This window comes from Oryx dammah, unplaced genomic scaffold (assembly GCF_014754425.2).
Source record: "Oryx dammah isolate SB20612 unplaced genomic scaffold, SCBI_Odam_1.1 HiC_scaffold_11163, whole genome shotgun sequence".
NCBI lineage: Eukaryota > Metazoa > Chordata > Mammalia > Artiodactyla > Bovidae > Oryx > Oryx dammah.
Window position 1 is genome coordinate 3,723,171 of NW_024080556.1, and position 19,429 is coordinate 3,742,599.

At 31.2% G+C, this 19,429-nt stretch overlaps 1 protein-coding gene across 2 annotated transcripts in view; it reads left to right on the plus strand.

Annotated features, from left to right (window-relative positions):
• Positions 1–19,158, plus strand: part of LOC120860681 (ER membrane protein complex subunit 2) — a 52,185-nt gene extending 33,027 nt beyond the window's left edge. For both annotated transcript variants that reach the window (XM_040236432.1, XM_040236433.1), the window contains 5 exons: positions 4,123–4,204; positions 4,991–5,101; positions 7,136–7,240; positions 15,853–15,940; positions 18,987–19,158. In XM_040236432.1, coding sequence (XP_040092366.1) covers positions 4,123–4,204; positions 4,991–5,101; positions 7,136–7,240; positions 15,853–15,939 — 385 coding nt within the window. In that variant the 3' untranslated portion in view covers position 15,940; positions 18,987–19,158. The remainder of the gene's footprint in view (positions 1–4,122; positions 4,205–4,990; positions 5,102–7,135; positions 7,241–15,852; positions 15,941–18,986) is intronic.
• The last annotated feature ends 271 nt before the right edge of the window (positions 19,159–19,429 follow it).

Below are 19,429 nucleotides of genomic sequence, written 5' to 3' on the forward strand. Positions count from 1 at the left end.
TGAAATAAAAAGAAACAGAATTATCTTTTGTAGCTTACAATTTTCACTTAGTTATATTTTATCAAAAATTCCTTATCACAGAAAATATTCTACAATGTGATTTTAATATTATTCCATCTTATTAATTAACCCTGGTATTCCTAACTAATTTCCTAGTAAAATATAGTAATGCTGTACTAACTTCATTTTATTCTATTTGTTTTTAAGAAGTAAAATGTTATTTATAGATTACCTGATTGCCAATTTAGAAAATTCTACAGAGTATACAAAAAAGTCACTAGAACTAATGAGTATAGTAAACCTGCAGATAAGATATCACTTATATAAAAATCATATTTGTATATACTGGCAACAAACAGTCATAGTTTTAAATTAAAGCATTCATAATAGCATAAAACACTTTGAAACATATATATTTTTTAATGTAAATTGTTTGTGTGCTGAAAACTACAAAACATTAATTAAAGAAATTAAAGAGCACCTAAATAATACCAAATTCATGAATTGGAAACGCAGCATTGTTTTGTTTGTTTTTAATTGAAGTATAGTTGATTTACAGTGTTACTTTCAGCTATATAGCACAGTGATTCAGTTATACATACATGTAATGGTTATCTTTATTTTTAGTTGTTTCCTTGCGCTAAATTCCTCAAAGTAGAATTACTTGATTAAATGATATATGCGTTTTTTAGTGATTTTGATAAATTGTTCCTAGGTGTTCACTAGAAAGGTAGTATCAATTTACTCTCACAGCAGAGTTACTAGAGTGTCACCTTAACAACAGTGGGTACTATTGTTCTTTTTAATCTTTGTAGATTTTAATAGCTGAAAATTGGTTATACTTTTTTGAGGAGCTCTATATATAAATGATATGAGCCAATACTGATTTTTTAACTTATAGAAACTTTATATTTTTAGATGGCTAGATATATCAATTTATATTGCTTTCAGGTTTTCTATCCTCTAAGAACTATATAAATACATTATTTTTTTTCTACTTTATCAGTTTTACTTTTTTGCATGTATTTAAAATATTTTGATAGTTCTTAAATAGGTTATACTGTATTTTTAACCTATCACTAAATTTATTATTTGCTTTATCTTATAATAGCCACATTCAGTTTTGCTTTGTTTTGGGTCTCTAAAGAGTTTATTGAGATATTGTTGGATAGAATCTTGGAAGAATCACCAGAAGTCAACAGATAAAAAGACAGAACAACACCTAAAAAGTAATTTCTTTTTATGGAAAATGATAATTATGTTCTGCATATCCTTTTGTCTTGTGTTGCAAAGTTCCTTTTGATCTTGAAGCTAGTTACTTACAAAATGACTGTTTATTTTTTCCAATTGAACATTTAGAAGGAAAATTTTAGATTTAGGATGAGTGAAAATAAATATCTTCATATTTTTTGAAGCTATTTGAAAATTAGAATGTTCACTTAATTCATTTAATTTGTTTCAGCAAGTCATTGTGGTAGGTAGGATATTTTTGGTAGAAGTGGTGAGTTATTGTCAGATATCAGTTTACCACAGTTTTGTGCACACAGTGGCAAAAATGTAGCAAGTTAGGAATTGCTTGATATATTTAACATTCTGACATTCTTTTCTGCATATTAATAGTTATAGTAAGTCACAGGCAGATTGCTAATCTAGATCTAGACTTTTTTACTCAAAATAAATTTCCACAGTAGGATGTTAATCTCAGTCTATTCAGTGTTTTTATAGAAAAAAGGGAATATAAATCTCTGCCACATACATTTTTAATATCTTTAAGTTGCTTTTATTTAAATTTGCTTCTGATTTATAAATTCTAGATACAGTTATTCCACTGGTATATATCACACCAGTTGATCATATTGAGACACTTTTCTAAATATAAAAAATTAGTTACAATTTTTGCCTTAATCCCAACAGTACCTTATAAACAGAATTGTATATTTTGAACAGATACTGAATTTTTTTTTAATGTGATTTGTTGTTAGTTAAAACTGGCTATCAGCAAGGAGCAGTTTTTAAAAGTTAATTATGAATGTCATTATTGTAGGTCCAGCTTTACTGTAAGATTCTATAACAAAGGGAATTATCAAGATCTTATAAGGAAAAATCATAATACTGATAAAGCAATCTAGCAGCAAATACTGTAGCCTATACATATGCTTTTGTGTGGAACAGAGGAACTTCACAAACACTTTAGTTACTGACTCTAATGTAGTAATAACAGTGGTTATTCTATTTTAAATGGATTCTCAGTATTTTTACTTCTCTAAATCTTAATTTCATTGAGTTGTTGTATATAATAAATTAATATAATTATTTGGAATGGTCAGTACCATCTGGATGATATATACCATCCTTGGGAGAATTTTGAAAATAGTCATCACTTAAATCACTTTCTTATGGCTCAGCACTCTTGGGCACCGCTGCCTGAGAAAACTGGATTAGGCCATTTCTTGCTCCTTCCAGCTCTAAGTTTATTTCATTCTATACTTTATCTGCAAAATTTATTTGATTTTATATTTTGTAAAATTGGGGGAAGGTATCCCCTCCTTGTATGTGATGTTAATACTAAATAATTTTTAACAAAAATATCTTGGCATTAATTTTTCATTAAAAACTCCTATACCCATTTTATATTACTTAATACTATGTAAGAATCAAGAATCACAATTTTGCTCAACCATTAAAGTCTCTGAGAACATTTGTTCTTAGTGTTAATATGAATTTTTGGTGTTACCGTAGTTAAAGGAACACATTTAGAAGGGAATTATCTTTCTGATGAACTTGAGTGTTTAAGATAGATTTCCTCTTCTATACAGTGATGAATAAATATCAGATTGATAGTCACAATACTTTTGTTCTAGATGTTTATTCAGTTGTTTGTTCAGTGATTGTATAGCTATCATACATTAAGAACTAATACTAGATTTGGAGCATAAAAATGAAAAGGGTTAAATAGCAGTGTGATCTTTCATGAGAATTATCTTTGAATAAGATCTTTAATAAATCTAAAATGCTGTGATTTGGGGAGAGCATTTGGGAGGGTGTTTTTGGTTCCTTTGGCCCTTTGGGTTTGATTGCTGTATCCCTTTTTATGTTACCATTGACATATTCTTAACTACCATCACCACCACGATTTTTCATTGTAGTGTGTAGTGCATATAAGCAGTATGCTTAGTAGTTAAGAGTATAGGTTTTCTGCTTATTTCCTAAGGTATTGGTGGAATTAAATGAGTTAATATTTGTAACAGCCAGAGAAGTACATGATCCATAATAAACACATAAAAACAGTTAGCTATTATTAGTTTTGCACGTGTGAAAAAACAGCCTACATATTTTGAAAAGTGAGTATTTCAGACATTAGTGTAAAATAGGTACCTTTTTATATTGACAAATGTCAAAATTAATTTTAGTAGCCTTTTTTCTGTTACAATGTCATTACTTCCTCACTGGGACTGAATCTTTAATACCTGTGTTCTTTAGAATTTCCTGTAAATATTAAGGATATTTACATGACCTAAACATATAAAATACATTAAGGGGTAAATTATAGTCATGTAGGATAAAGCTATTTTTCCATAGCTCTTTGTGGCAATTTTTTCTTTAGGTTTTTCAGTAAAGATTTTGTTTCTCTGCCACATGATTAAGTAGTAGTAGAATGCATATCAAAACCACTAACTTGAATAGGTTGGTAAATACATGTCTGAAAGATTTTTAATGAATAGAGAATATTTAATAAAATGTTTATTCCTCATCATACTTTAGCTATTTGAATATTAAATTATCAGTGGATTTCTGGAACTTATTTTATGTATAAACTGATCCAGGATCTTGAAGGCTATGTTGTTAATAATGTTTGAATGTCATTGTAGTGACCCAATTTTAAAAATGTAATGTCTTTTGATCATAGACTGCTTTAGGATTTAAGCTTCTGTTTATCCATTTTATTAAAAAAAAATAAAAATGTGATATTATTTGTATTTACAAATTCAAGATAAGTACTTTATTAATAAAACTTTAAATTATTTTGGGGATAAAATGGATAATATCACTAAAATTGTTTTAAAATCATTTTAAGGTGTAACTGAGATACTATTTATGACTTTTAAAATTGATGTTTTTCAGCTATGCTAAAGCAGCCTTTTGTTTAGAGGAGCTTATGATGACTAATCCTTACAACCACTTATACTGTCAGCAGTATGCTGAAGTAAGTGTTTTCAAAAACAAGTTGTATGTGATTTTATTTCTGTTGGTATTGTATATCATTATGGAACTAAGAATATGTCCTTAGTGTCAAGCAAGTATATAAATATTTAAGACATATTATGAAAAATGATTTGTGAAAGTAAAAGTTTTAAATTGTTAATATTGTAATGGAAATACTGATTTTTCAATTAAATGCCCTTGTTTAAAATAGTGAAATTCTTTTTTAATTGTATTTTTTAATTGCATAGTATATTCTTTTTAAATTATGACTTATGTCACAGTTATCACCATTTAATGGCTTTTAAGGCATTTACAATGATTATGACTTTTACATTAGGAAATTTATATTAAGGTCATTAATTTGGGAACTTAACTGTTAAGAATAGCAATACAGTTGACTCCTGTAAGGTTAAAAGGACTTCATTGTTAAGGAATGTCAGTGGAACTAGGAAAGGACAAGTTAGTATGAATTTTAGGTTTATAATGCTAGTATAATAATAGAAAATATAAAGTTGTAAAGCATTTGTAAGGCTGGCTTTTTTATATTGGCAACAGTTTTTAATTTTAAAAACTACTCAGTGATCTTGATGTTCGTAGAATGGTTTTGGGAGGTAGGTTATACTTAAAATTTAGATTAGCTCTATAACTTTAAGATGAATTCTTTTAACAGCTTGCATTTGTTTACAGAAATATCTGTTTCAGTTACTAATGCCTGTGGTATGATGAAGCATGCTATATTTCAAAGTAGTAAAATAAACAGGTTTCTGCACTCTGTAATTTTTAACAGGTTAAATATACCCAAGGTGGACTTGAAAATCTCGAACTTTCAAGAAAGTATTTTGCACAGGCATTGAAACTGAACAACAGAAATATGAGAGCTTTGTTTGGACTTTACATGGTGAGTTGAGGTACATGTTTAATGTTATTTTATGAAATGTCATTTAAAGTCCATTACCTGTCCAAGTTTATCACTTCTTTTTTTTTTTTGGTATTTCATTGATAAGCATATGATGTTTTTCCTCTAGTTAATTATGAGCAACAGGTTATAAGGCAGTTATATTTTTGAATGATAACAGAGCTTAGCTATTTGACATTTCATTGTAAATTGTCTTTTATCAGAATTTAAATCTGTCTTTGTAAAATTAAATAGGAGCAGATACAAAGCTATGTTATGTATTTCTTGTTTTGTTATTCTTGGGCTTATGTCCAACATTGTATTAATTTTCTTAAATTATAATTGTTTGATATATTTTTAAATAAAAGATAGAAGTAAAATTTCTAGTGCCAAATTAAAACTTTTTTTATGGTATGGACAAACAGTTGGGAAATTATTTATGGCAGGCATGTAATTAAATATTTCTTATGTTTATGTATGCCAAATGATGAGCTTAGAAAAAGTCAATTAACAATAGCTATGGTAAATAGAGGAAGAATTTGCTGAACTTCAAAATTAAATAAAATGAGCTCCTTTCTATAGTCAGAATGACTATAAAAATAAACTTCATTAATAGGCCAGTTCTTTGAAATTTTAATTTATTTTAGTGTTTTCATGCACTTTTGGATGAATATTTTGTTGGAGCCTAGTGAAAAAGAATTGATTGTAGAAATGGAGACAGGAAGAAACATAAATGAAATAATTTTCAGCAAAGAAATGGCAAAATAGAATTATAAAACAGTTAAAAGGAGTTTCAAAAAAACTGCTTCTGGATTCTACCAGTGCCAGTTATAGTAGCTTGTAGATACAATATGGTAGCAATGTCTATTTTTACCAAATACATTAAATGCTAATTTTTAAAAATAGGTAATGAATTATTAAATAGTAAAAGTACACAGCACTCTATGTGTCAGGCTCTGTTATGAGCTCTGTCTTTATTGTAAATTATTAAATTCTCACATCAACTATTTGAGAAGGTACATTATTATTAATACTACCATTTCATGGAAAGTGAAACTAAGATACAGAGCGTTCTTATTAATTTGCCCAAGGTTGAACACAAGTTACTAAAAGATTGAGCTGGGATTCCAGTTCAGGCAGTTGATTCCAGAGTGACTCCAGAGACATTTTCTTAACTACTGCACTTGCTGACGTTCATACTGAAAAGGTAACATTAAAGACATAAAAGTTTAAAAATCAGATTTTGGCATATAAATTCCTTAGTGACAGAGAAGAAGACAGGAGGAAAAAGCTTATAGCATAGGCTAGGTATAAAAGAAACCACAATGAACAGATCCTCTTAAGAATAAGATATATTTAAGCATAAGATAAAAGTTAAATCTTTCTCTTATCAGAAATACATACAATTAAAAATTAGAATATGATTATGAAGGTTTACAGATTCTTTCATGGCTCCCAGAGTACCAGCCCTTTGTTTAAATACAGTTTTTAAAAAGGAAAGGGTGAGTTTGATTGGTTATGGAACACAGTTTGGAAACTGTTGGTATAGTGAAATTGGAAGTATGATCTCTTTGTTTCTAAGACTTTTGTTAACTTACTTTAAGTCAGTTTACTCCTTTTGGACTTCATTGTTTTTCACCTGTTAATGTAGGAAATAGGATTAAATCGTTTTTGAGGTTCCTTCTGTTAATAGTAATTCTATAATTCTGAAATAGAAAAACTGAAGTAATTCAGTAATAAAAAATTACACCAGTAATATCCTGTAGTATTTAAGTGATAATGAAATTTTACCTTCCAGAGTGGTGGTAGATAACTAATAAAATAATTTTAGATGTTATTTAAGCTATCACTTCTTTGTATTATTCTGTTTGAAAATATGTTTTAATTTGTAAACACTAATTTATTCTTCTTTGCTTTAAAAACTGCACAATTTTAAAAAACTCTAAATTATCAGCCCATTGCAACTATGACCTTTTGATTGTCTTGGCTACATAAAAGGAATAAAATTGTTTTTAATTTTTTTTTTTTTGTTTTTAGTCTGCAAGTCATATTGCTTCTAATCCAAAAGCAAGTGCAAAAACAAAAAAAGACAACATGAAATATGCTAGTTGGGCAGCCAGTCAAATAAACAGAGCTTATCAGGTTAGTACTGATAATTTTATATTATCCCATAGGTCAGTTAATGTATTTCTTAGTTGTTTATTTTTCCACAAGCTATAAAGCCAGGTGTCTATCATTGAACTTTTATACTTTTGGGTCTTTAGCAAATATGTTTTAACTGTGTAGAATTAACTTATAGGATCACATATTTTTTTCCTCAAAAGGAGTTTGTTACTTTTATGATCCCATAAAGAGCCTTATCATCTCAGCAGTTCTGCATTTGGCAGATAAAAAGTAATTCTAAAAATCCAGAAAGGATAAATAGATTGCATGATGCATTTCAGAGGCAGATTGGGTATGTGAATTTATAAGCAGAGATACCTCAAATAATAAAAATGGAGGAAAGAAAGCCTAAAAGTAAACTAACAAGACTATGTAACAAAGTTTATGTACTCTGCTTCCAGTCAGATCTTACCTGAAGTGTCTCCACACGTTTCTTAGTTTTCTGAAGCTCATCCCTAGGAGATTCTTCAGGAAGGATTCATGGAAAAACACATCTACTTATATCTTGCATATTTATAATTTATCCATCTGTAGTCTATATTTGAAGGCCAGTTTGACTTCTTTACATCCTTTGGCTATTAAATACATTTACCTAAGTATTAAACATATTGTTCTGTTTTTATTTATTTATTTATTTATTTAGGGTAAAATATTGCTGTCAAAGCAAGTTTGATGCCATCCTGATTTTCTTTCTGTAATAAGTGACTTGAACTTATCATCTGGTTTTCAAAAGGAATTTTTTATCTTTAAAATCCAATAATTTTACTATAATAACGTTTGGTTGGTTATTCCTGGGTCAGTTTCCCCAAATATACTGTAAACCTTTTTAATATTTGGATTCACTCCTCTTAATTTGAGAAAAGTTGCTTTTTTAGAATAATTATTTTTAATTATTTTGCTTGATTGCTTAAGTTTTCTTTTTCAGATTTCCAATTATAAGTTTACTGGATCTCCTTTCCCACTTCCTATATTATTCCTCTTTTTTTTTTAATTATTTCTGTCATTTCCCGTGTTGTATTCTCTTTTTCTTCATAATAATTTTTTATGAGTTAGTGCATATTCTTTTGTTCTCTGCATTTAAATAAGATAGTTTTTCTGGGCTATTAAGAGATTGTTTTTATGGTCTAAGGGGAGTTGGAGATAGGACAGGATAATTTTCCCAGCTTGGTCTTTATATACTTTCTCTTTGAAATAGAGAACTCACATATGACCTTTCTGTATATCCAGTCTTTCTTAGAACTAGGTCTGGTTCATAATGATATTTCTGGCTTCAGCCTTTCTCTATTCTACCCCTGTTGGTCTTCAGGTCTTGAATTTTGAGGTTTTTCTCAGTTTTAAATGTTATATTTTGTTGTTGTTTCTCCTGGGATTTGCTCCCCCTGAGCATCACTACCTCCCAGCTTACCCTTCTCCCCTTATCTGAAGCATATCTCCCTCTTAACTTCAGTGTTTCTGACCTATTCAATTTGGTTTCAGTTTCAGAAGTTTTCCTTCAGTATGAAGTTTTTTTACCTTCCGGAAGAGAGTGTTTGCTGGATATTTCAGGGACTTGAGGTCTTAGGCCATTATTGATAGATTTGTTTAGTGTCACATTTGCATGCAGTTTTTTATACTTTGATTTGGAGGCTTTGAGACTGTCCTGATTTTACAAACCATTTGCTGATTCATCAGTTCATATTCTGGAGACGGCAGTGGCAACCCACTCCAGTACTCTTGCCTGGAAAATCCCATGAACGAAGGAGCCTGGTGGACTGCAGTCCCTGGGGTCGCTAAGAGTCGGACACGACTGAGCAACTTCACTTTCACTTTTCACTTTCATGCATTGGAGAAGGAAATGGCAGCCCACTCCAGTGTTCTTGCCTGGAGAATCCCAGGGATGGGGGAGCCTGGTGGGCTGCTGTCTATGGGGTCGCACAGAGTCAGACATGACTGAAGCGACTTAGCAGCAGCAGCAGCAGTTCATATTCTTTTCATTTCTGTGGCTTAGAGGTGTCCTCTTTTGCATCCTCTTGTGCCTCCCACATAGCTGTTGAGCTTTTGTAGGTCCCACTACTATCAGTAATATTAATATATTAATAACAACCTTTTAGGATTTTGAAGGATTGCTATATATATATATACATACATATATATATATATTTTTTAAAGATGTCTTTGTTGGCATTGTTTCTTGTTATTTTGGTTTAGTTTTGGTGTTCTTTGTTTTTGTACTCCTGATTGGGGAGATTAAAACAATTTATCGCCCTGCAATCACAACTATTTAGTCACCTTTGTATAGTTTTATTATATATAATAAAACTGTTGGCATATTGCAAGTCAGAATATTTATAAGTATTAGCTAGGCTGTCCTTCTTCAAATGGAGGTTGGGATAGCTCAGATCTGTAATGGGGTTCCACACAGAGTAGGCTTAGGCAGGGGAGTATGAGTCAGGGAGGAAGAGGTAGTTTGTGATTTAAAAATAAGACTTGGATAATATGAAAATAATAGTATGCGAAGTACATCATTGTTTTTAAGATACTTTTGGGAAACAACTAGCTGCTCAGTGTTTTTTTTTACATGGTATGACTATATTTCTAAAATCAATTTTTATTAAATTATAACATACATAGGAAAAAAACCCCAAGTCACAAAGGTACATTCCAATGAATTACACAAGTCAATGTATCCAGACAATAAATAGAAACATTATATCACCCCAAACCTTATAACTTTTTTCAAATTCTACTTCTGTCCCTCTCAAAAGTATGAATTTATAATCCCATAGTCTTGGCGTTTTTTGAACTTTGTGGAATGAAACACTGTGTATGTATTTTGTCTGGCCTATTCACTATTTATGAGATTTATTTTAAGTGTGTAGTTCATTCATTTTCATTGTAGTTTATTGTATGAACATACTGTATTTAGTCAGCTGTTTATAGGAATTTGGATTATTTCCTGTTTGGGGCTATTATGAATGACACTGCACTGATATTGCTGTGCAGATCTCTTGGAGTATATATACAGGTATTTCTGATGGGAGTATACCTTAAAGTGAAATACTGAGTCATAGGATGTACATATATCTAAGTGAAGTAGATTAAGCTGGTTTTCCAGGTTACTTGTTTATAGTCCCATCAGCAGTGTTTGAGAGTTCTCATAGTTGCACATTCTCACCAACATTTCCTTCTGTTAGGTTTTGTAATTAGTCATTATGATGTATGTGTAGTGGTATCTTCATCTTATTTCATATCTCCCTGATGACCAGTGAGGTTGAATACTTTTTCATATTTTTATGGTTGTTTGGATATCTTCTTTTATGAAGTCTATGTTTTCCATTGGTTTATGATTTTTTATCTTGTTTTTTTTTAGCGTTTTGATTATGGGCCTTTTGTTCCTTATATGTGTCAGTCAGTTCAGTCGCTCAGTCGTGTCCGACTCTTTGCGACCCCATGAATCTCAGCACACCAGGCCTCCCTGTCTATCACCAACTCCCGGAGTTCACCCAAACTCACGTGCATCAAATCGATGATGCCATCCAGCCATCTCATCCTCTGTTGTCCCCTTCTCCTGCCGCCAATCCCTCCCAGCATCAGGGTCTTTTCCAATGAGTCAACTCTTCGCCTGAGGTAGCCAAAGTATTGGAGTTTCAGCCTCACCATCAGTCCTTCCAATGAACACCCAGGACTGATCTCCTTTAGGATGGACTGTTTGGATCTCCTTGCAGTCCAAGGGACTCTCAAGAGTCTTCTCCAACACCACAGTTCAAAAGCATCAGTTCTTCAGTGCTCAGCTTTCTTCACAGTCCAACTCTCATATCCATACATGACCACTGGAAAATGTAGCATATCTTTTTAACTCCTTTGTTGCAGTCAGTCTCAAATGATTTTGATGAAAAAAGTTCTGAAGATTATCTTCTACATAATCATTTCCTTGATGGTTTGTGCTTTTTGTATTCTGTTTAAGAAATTATTTGCTAATGATCATAACGATAATCTTGTGTGTTTTTGGAGTTTTTTTTCTTCTACTTTTCACATTAAGATCCAAAGTCCTTTTGGAATTGATTTTTACATATGATGTAAAAATAGGTGTCAGTTTCCTCCTATGCAGCTTTCCAGTATTTTTATCTCTGTTTTCTGTCATGAGTCCCATTCTGTTGAAGCTAGTACCTTATAATAGTTGAGAGAGAACACAGATGCTAGATCTGTATCTTTTGGCTTCAGAGTTTTTCTCTGACATTTATTAGTTATGTGGCCTTGGACAAATTACATGGCATCTCTGGGCCTAGCTTTTCATCTGCAAGATGGGCATAATAAAAGTTTTCTAAGTATTAAAGGAGTTGATATATATGTTTCACCATATCACAGTTATACACACTGTATTGTGCTTACTAATTGCATGCTCTAAGTTCACTTTATCTCAATTACATTAACAGTAACAACCATAACAGTTATAATAGTAAACAGAAAGTTTATTGTAAGAAAAGTACTTTTCCTATTTTACAAATGAGGAAATTAAGTCAATCTGAGACAGTCTGACTCCAAATTTGATGCTCATAATGGCCTCAATGTACTGCCTTTATAGAGAAGTATCAGGGGTAAGTGTTTCTGAAACTGCAGTTATTGTTTCCATCTCCCTTTGTGTTTATTTTCTCATGTGAGCAAGATGACATCCTGCGCTCGCTTGGTTTTCTGTTTCGAGCCCAAAGCTTTCCATAGTAACCAAATTTAGAGTTTCATTTTGTTTGGGTTTTATTTTTCCCCCGTCTTTCTCCATGTTTTTGACTTTCGCACTATACTCCATGATACCCAGTGGTGCTTTACACATCTTTCCTTTTCAAATTGCCTTTTCTTGTCTAAGGAAAGGATAGTATAAAGACCATTTATCAGTTTCTGTCATCTTGGATACCACTCTAGTAAGATGACATCTCTCAGTTGATAATGTCAGATTTCTGTGTAGCAGCCTAAAATACCCCTCAACTAGGAACCACCTACTATGTAAAATTTATTTTGCCTCTAGATACTAATAGTGAGTTTTAAGTAAAATATGTCAGTGCTTTTCAAGCTTTCATTTCTGTGCTTTTTCTACAGTAGGTTTTGGTTTTCTTTCTGTGAATCAGATTTCATAAATATTTGTATCCATTGCCCTTTGCTATCATATTGGTTTAAAATAATGACTTATTTGCTTATATCTGTAGGTGTCATGTAGGCTTGGGCTCAGTTGAGTAATTCTACTAGTCTCCAGTGGGCTTTATTTTTTTCCTGCCCCATGCTAGTGGTTGGTTGATGGCCTCAGTTAAATATCTGGTGGTTGGTCTCTGTCAGCTGGGAATGCTGGGCCTTGTAGTAAATATTTCTCACTTTGCAAGCTAACTTGGTCTTGCTCACATGAATAAGTTGCAGGGTTCCTGGAGCAGTGAACAGGTGAACTCCAGTGCACCAGGGCATTTTGAAATCTGCCTGTGTCACATATTGCTAATATTCCTTTGAGCAAAAGAAGTTACATGGTCAACCCAGATTCAGGGGAAATAATATTTCACCTCTCATTGAGAAGAAAAATATGTGGTCGAATATCTTTTGGTTTTATTTTGCCTTTGTCTTCTTATCTGTTTTATTGAGGTATAATTTATATACAGTAACATGCAGACATTTTAAGTGTACAGTTGAGTTTTGACAAATTATACTTCTCTCTCACCACTGCCCCATTCAAGGTATACAGTTTCCATCACCCAAGAAAGTATGCCTCTGCCACCTTGCAGTCAGCCCCATTCCACGCTGCAGAATAGCACTGATTTGACAGAATTTTATATATAAATGAGATCATTGGTTATGTATTTCATTCCTGGCGTTTTTCACTCACCATGTTTTGGAGATTCATCTATCCACTACTCCATTTTATTTATCTTACTACTTTGTTCACCCATATTATTTTCCACAAATTATGTGAATTTGTGAATGTTAGCCCAGCTTATCCTAGTTATTACAAGGGAGAAATCATTTACCTTTGAATTTGATAAGTTTTTATTATTTGAGTGATCTTTCTGGTGAGTTTTCTTTAAGAACCATCAGGAAATGATGAAAAAAGAGTTTACTTAAAAATCTATGAAAAATAAAAATACAAAATTAGTGATTAATGTGGAAAACTACAATATGACTTTCAGAGATTGATGTTTTAGTAATATAAATCTCTGGGATCTAATTGAGAACTTTATGATGTGTCTAGGCATATAAACAAGTATAAAGTATATAATAAGTATTCCTTATTGTAATGTTTTTCTAGACATTTAAAAATTAGAGAAAATGAGATCTTAAGAACTCCTTTCTGTCTTTGTTTTTACTTAATGAAACAGAATATGGCTGCTACTTGTTCTTTAATTAGGTAATTGGTTTAGTGTGTTCAGTAGAGGCAGGCAAGTTTGATTAATGCTCATGAAAAACTTTAATGTTAACCTACTCAAAATAATTTTCCAGATAAATGCTTCTTTGGTACTCTGTTAAATTTGTCTGTGCATATGTAATTTATGATTACTGAGGTGATCCTGTTACTATCCTTTTGGGAAATAGAAAATTAAATCATGATTTGAGGGAAAAATAGGATTCCAGCTTAATCAGTTAAATTGCCATATAATTCTAGAATAGACAGAATAATTGCATGTCAGGTAAAATTTGAAGTGATTGATTTATATTTCCAACTTTCTTTTTATTTGTTCTGACACAGATAAGTCAGTTTGGCTTATTCTGAATTGCACTAATCAGTAGCATTGATAGACAATCTTTGTAGGTGGTTTTCTAAAATAAGCTAATTTTAAAAATCACAAATTTGTGTTTATTATTATTTTTATAACATTTAAGTACAAACCAAAAAAAATGCTATATGTTAAAATACTTGGTATGACTTCAGCACTACATAATTTTTTCATTTTTATTTTCCATTTTGAAAATTAGTGTCCTATTTTATGCCTCCCCCAGAATGCTTTTTCTTAGAATCAGACCTTTAAATATCTGATTAGGACCATTCTTGTTTACTTTGGGTAGGCAGTGGTAAAAGAAAGGCTTTCTGTTCTTGGTAAGTCCTTGTGAAAGTGACTCTGTCAACTAGGTAATAGGAATAATAAGCACAGTGCACATCCTTTACTCACCAAGGGAAATTATGAAAGGGCAAAGTTTTAAATGTGGTATTGCCATAGTTTCTAATTATGACCTGAATATTCAGCATTTGGATTCCTTAAATTAGTAATGTCTTATAAAAGGCAAAGTGATCTTGATTCTTATGAGAAGTTTTTTTTCTTTCCCTGGCATTTCCTCTAGAAATCTCCTTTATTAATAGTTACTCTGTCAAATCAGTATTCAGCTACAGACATTAGTGGTTTAGGAACTAGGAGAATGATCATGTTAAACTGCAGTCAAGGAGGTCAGAGGCAGGTTAGCAATTCCTGAAGCCTATTTCCTCTATGATGTTACCTGTGCTTGATCACTTAATCTTTCTCAACAGGTCACATGAAGTTTGCCAAATTAAGTTAATTACAAAAGAGAAGGAACACATCATAAATCAAGTACTAAGTACTTAAGACAGCATTGATATCTGAAGGAAAGATCAGTCACTTGAAAGTATACTGAGTGCTTGGATGTTAACTTGAAAATTTTATATGTTGCTAGTAGAAAATGTTAATCAATACTTTAACCAGAGGAAAAATAGGTAATATAGATATAATCAATCTTCCCCTACCTTTCCAAGGAAACATGCTTATCTAGTAAATCTGTAGTGTTAAGTCAAACTGATAAATGATGGGAATTGTCAGTGTAGTTAGAAGATACATTTTGAAATCAGCATGGGGTATTCAACAGTATTTTCCCCACTGATTATGTATTATATTGAATTTTAGTAAGTCATGAATTTTTTTGAATATTCAAAGATAGTATTTAATACTCTGTGTTTTGTTCTTATTGTAAAATCCATTTCCAATTTGGTATTATGAAACAAATATGACTTAATAAACTAGAAATGCATTCTTTAAAACATGTTTATATTACTTCAACATGTAGCATAGAGTTTTATTTGATAGCTTTTCACTACAGAAACATGATGTTATTTAGTCAACTAATAAAACTGGAAAATTAAAAAAAAATTGAAACCTACTGTAAAAACTTTTAGAGAAACCTTACAACTTTAAACTGTTAAATAGCAGTACTTTACATTTATATTTTATCTTTATTTGAAATTGTAAAAATTTTATTAGAGGTCACACAAGTAGATATGGTCCCTCCTGCACAAATACAATTTTGTTTCTAAATTATGCTATTTATTTCATAAAGGTTTTTTGGCCTGAAAAAGTAGGATAGTTTGAAAATCAAATATATGTTTTTGTAGATTATCATGCTACTTAAACATTTAAACTGGTCAGTTTTACAGGGAAATTTTTATACTTCAGTTGAAGATGAATCCTTAATGAAAATGCTCTTAAAACCCAAGTTTTATTTTTTACTGAAGAAAAAGAACATACTTGATTTTGTGCTAGTGATAAAAATAATGTTAACTCTCATTAACAATTTGAAAGTAAGATTGTGATTTTGTACCTGCCACTGTAATTAAGCCTAATTGCATTTTTTAAAATTAGTTTGCAGGTCGAAGTAAGAAGGAAACCAAATACTCTCTTAAGGCAGTCGAAGACATGTTGGAAACACTGCAGATCACCCAGTCTTAAGGTTTCAAAAACTCTTTCACATTACATTTCACAACTGCAAAATTGAGCTCACTGGTTTGTGACTTATTTACTAGATGCCCAGTGCTATTTATATATTGATTTTCTGTTAAGACAATTGTAAAGAATGCGTTTATATAAACCTAGAAATGGCATTTAGTGCTAAGCAGATAGAGGGGGAAAGCTCATGGAAAAGAGATTTAACAAGATTCTTACAGATGAAACATCATTCTTTTCATATCACACATATATAACTGCTCTTAAACCACAATCTAATAAATAAATAACCTTGTTAAATAACCTGATATTTATTAAACTTGCATATGAAAATTCTAGATTCTTTTTGTTATATTCAAATAGTGAATATGTTATTTTAAAGCTTAATTTCTAGTTAACTCCTTTTTTTTGTGGTAGGAAATACATAGCATATGTAGTTGACAGAAGCAAAATGCTGGTAAATTATTTCGTTCTCTTTATAGTGTCAGGTTGAATTTTGCTCTGCATTCCAGTGTGCTATTATTTTATATGCTATAATGTTATTCTGATAGATCTTGGTTAAAGTATATTATTCTCCAAAGTTCAGCATTATCATTTTATGAAATTTTGTTTTGCTAAGGGACATAATTGAGATTTTTTGCCTATAAAATGGTTTAAGGTTCATGTATGCTATGACAGTCAAATTTAACCCTTACGAAAGTTGTATTTATCCAGCTTTCAACACTAAATTATTTCGAGGGCTATTTAGAAAGCATAGATAATAGGGATAAAAGGAGTTTCAATGGCTTAATTATTTTCCTTTAGGGAAAAATAAGAAAATCTAAACTATTTGTAGAAGCAAATATTTTATAATTCTTGTATCTCATTACCTCCTTAGTAATAATTACAATTTCTTTCTTTTTTCTCTTTTCATAATGAACAATCATTACACTACTGTTAGTAGTATTTGGTGTGTTTTGCAGTAAAATAGAACCTGAAAGTTAAAGCACTTTATTCAGACTTTTAAGTTCAAACACTTAATATAGTTTTTAAAATAAGCAGTTCATTCAGGGCAAATATTAGTATTAATTTATAATTTACATGCATAAATTATATATTACATATATAAATACACTTAATTTTTAATTACTTGCCAGTGTAATACAGAAACTCTGATATGCTTACTATTGTGCTCAGTAGGGCAAATAGAGATCATAGGAGAATTGACAAAGTAGAAGTCTGAAGGAAGAGAACTATTGTCAGTATCAGCATTTTAATTTTTTGAGTTATTCTGTTAGCAAATTGTTCTTCACGTCTAGTCTAATTCTTTCATTTTGCATTTTTTTCATTTTGTTCTGCCATAGATAATGGGCAGATGTGAAATAACTCTTCCCTTATTTAGATAATTCCTATTAACTAATATTTGTTATCACATGATAAACTGTTTTTGCCCATGAATTTATTCACCATTTTCAAAATAATCAGCCATTTCAGATAAAGAAAATAGTGCCCACATATTATTCCACTACCTTTCTTCCCTCTAATGTCCTTCTGTGAGTTACTAGAGTACTGTATACTTCAGCAGTATTTGTGTAATAAATAATTTAGTGCCCCTTATAACTGTCAGCCTTTAGTTGCACTTTTTTTCTAATTTTAACACCTTTCCAGAAATTTTTAATTTGTTAAGTACCTTGTTAATGTGTAATAATTTATAGACTTCAAATCTTAGAAGCATGAAATCACAAGTATGAGAATTAATTAAATATATAAATATTAAAGCTAAAATGGTTCCATAGAAAGATTATCAGGACCCTGGGTCCCTGATGGCATTGGTGAACACCTGAACCCACAAGAGTAATTGCCAGCTTCTGCACTAAGTACATGAGAAAAATAAACTTGATTATTAAGCCATTGTATTTTTTGTTACTTCAGTCATATGTTTCTGACCTAATGAGCCACCATTAAGCTCTTTTTAAAATGCAGAACTATTATTTTAGACATGTGAGGGATGCTATTTCAGAATTTAATGATTTAAAGTTAAGTAGATAATAAAATATAACAAAATAAGTAGTATCTTGTTCCAACTCAACACCTAGTATTTAAACCAACAGAGGTGAGAAAAAGGCATATTTAGAATAACTTTAATCCTGAGAATAACATTGACTTGGGAACAGAAGAAGATATAGAAAAAATTGAAATGGAGAATTAATATTTCAATATGCCAGAAGCAAACAATTTTTTTTAATGTATTTATTTTTTATTTTACTTTACAATTCTGTATTGGTTTTGCCATACATTGACATGAATCCACTACGGGTGTACATGCTTCCCAAACATGAACAATTTTTTAATCACATATTTCAAAGAATTTTTTTCTTTTAATGCTATAATCTCTTTATTCTCAAAGCAACGTCACATCACTTATATTCAAAGAACTATAGTAGAGTTTAGAAGGGACATTAGAGAGATTTAGTTGTACTTGATTTTAGGATGAAGAAGTAAGGTTCTGAGAAATTAAGCTCTTCTGTGACAGAGCAGGAAATAGGATTAGGATGTCAGGGATATCCAAATCAATCCTCTTTCTAGTATATTCCAAGGTGTATGTCTAGCCTGTTGTTCTTTGATAAAGATGAGAGCCAGATGTATCCAAGGGACATTGCTTGGCGGCTGAGAAAGGACTAGAATTCAGATTTTCTGACTTGTGAAACAATTTTTTAATGGAATAATTAAGCCAGAATTTCATTTTTAATTGAATGTAAAGGAAATTACCCAATAAAGATAATTCATTTATAGTCATTGTGAGAAGTATTTTCAAACTGTTTTAGAATTATTTCAAACCTCCTCACTTTGAACTTCTAATTTCTCCTATCTCCCTTCTCATTCTTGGCAAGTAACCTCTTGTTATGGGTTGAATTGTGTCTCTCCCTACCTCACCCCAATTTAATATTTGAAGTTCTAATCCCTGGTGCCTCTGAATGTGACTTTATTTGGAGATTGAGTCTTTAAAGTGGTCATGAAGTAAAATTGAGTCATATTGCTGAGCCCTAATCCAATATGATTGATATCTTTATAAGGAGAGATTAGGACACAGACATACAGAGGAGGCACCATGGAAAGATGAAGAGAAGATGTCCATCTACAAGCCAAGAAGTGTTTCCTCAGAAGAAACCAACTCTGCTGACACCCTGATCTTGGATTTCTGGCCTTTAGAACTGTGATGAAATAAATTTCTGTTGTTTTAAGACACTCAGTCCTCTGTGTACTTTATTAAGGTAGCCCTAGTTAGCTATCATAGCCCTCTTACTATTTCACAGAGAAAAAGAGAGATCATAAACTGTATCAGATATTCTTATGCGCAACTTCACTTCTTTTCCTCCTAGAGTAGAAAGTAGCCCTACTCTTTTTTGAGCTGTTTCCCACCACTGTCTTCCTTATTTTTTATACTTTAGCTATACTTGAGTTTCATGAATTTGCCACCCTTTCTTCTGCTGCAAGAGCATCCTGACTTCTCCAAAGC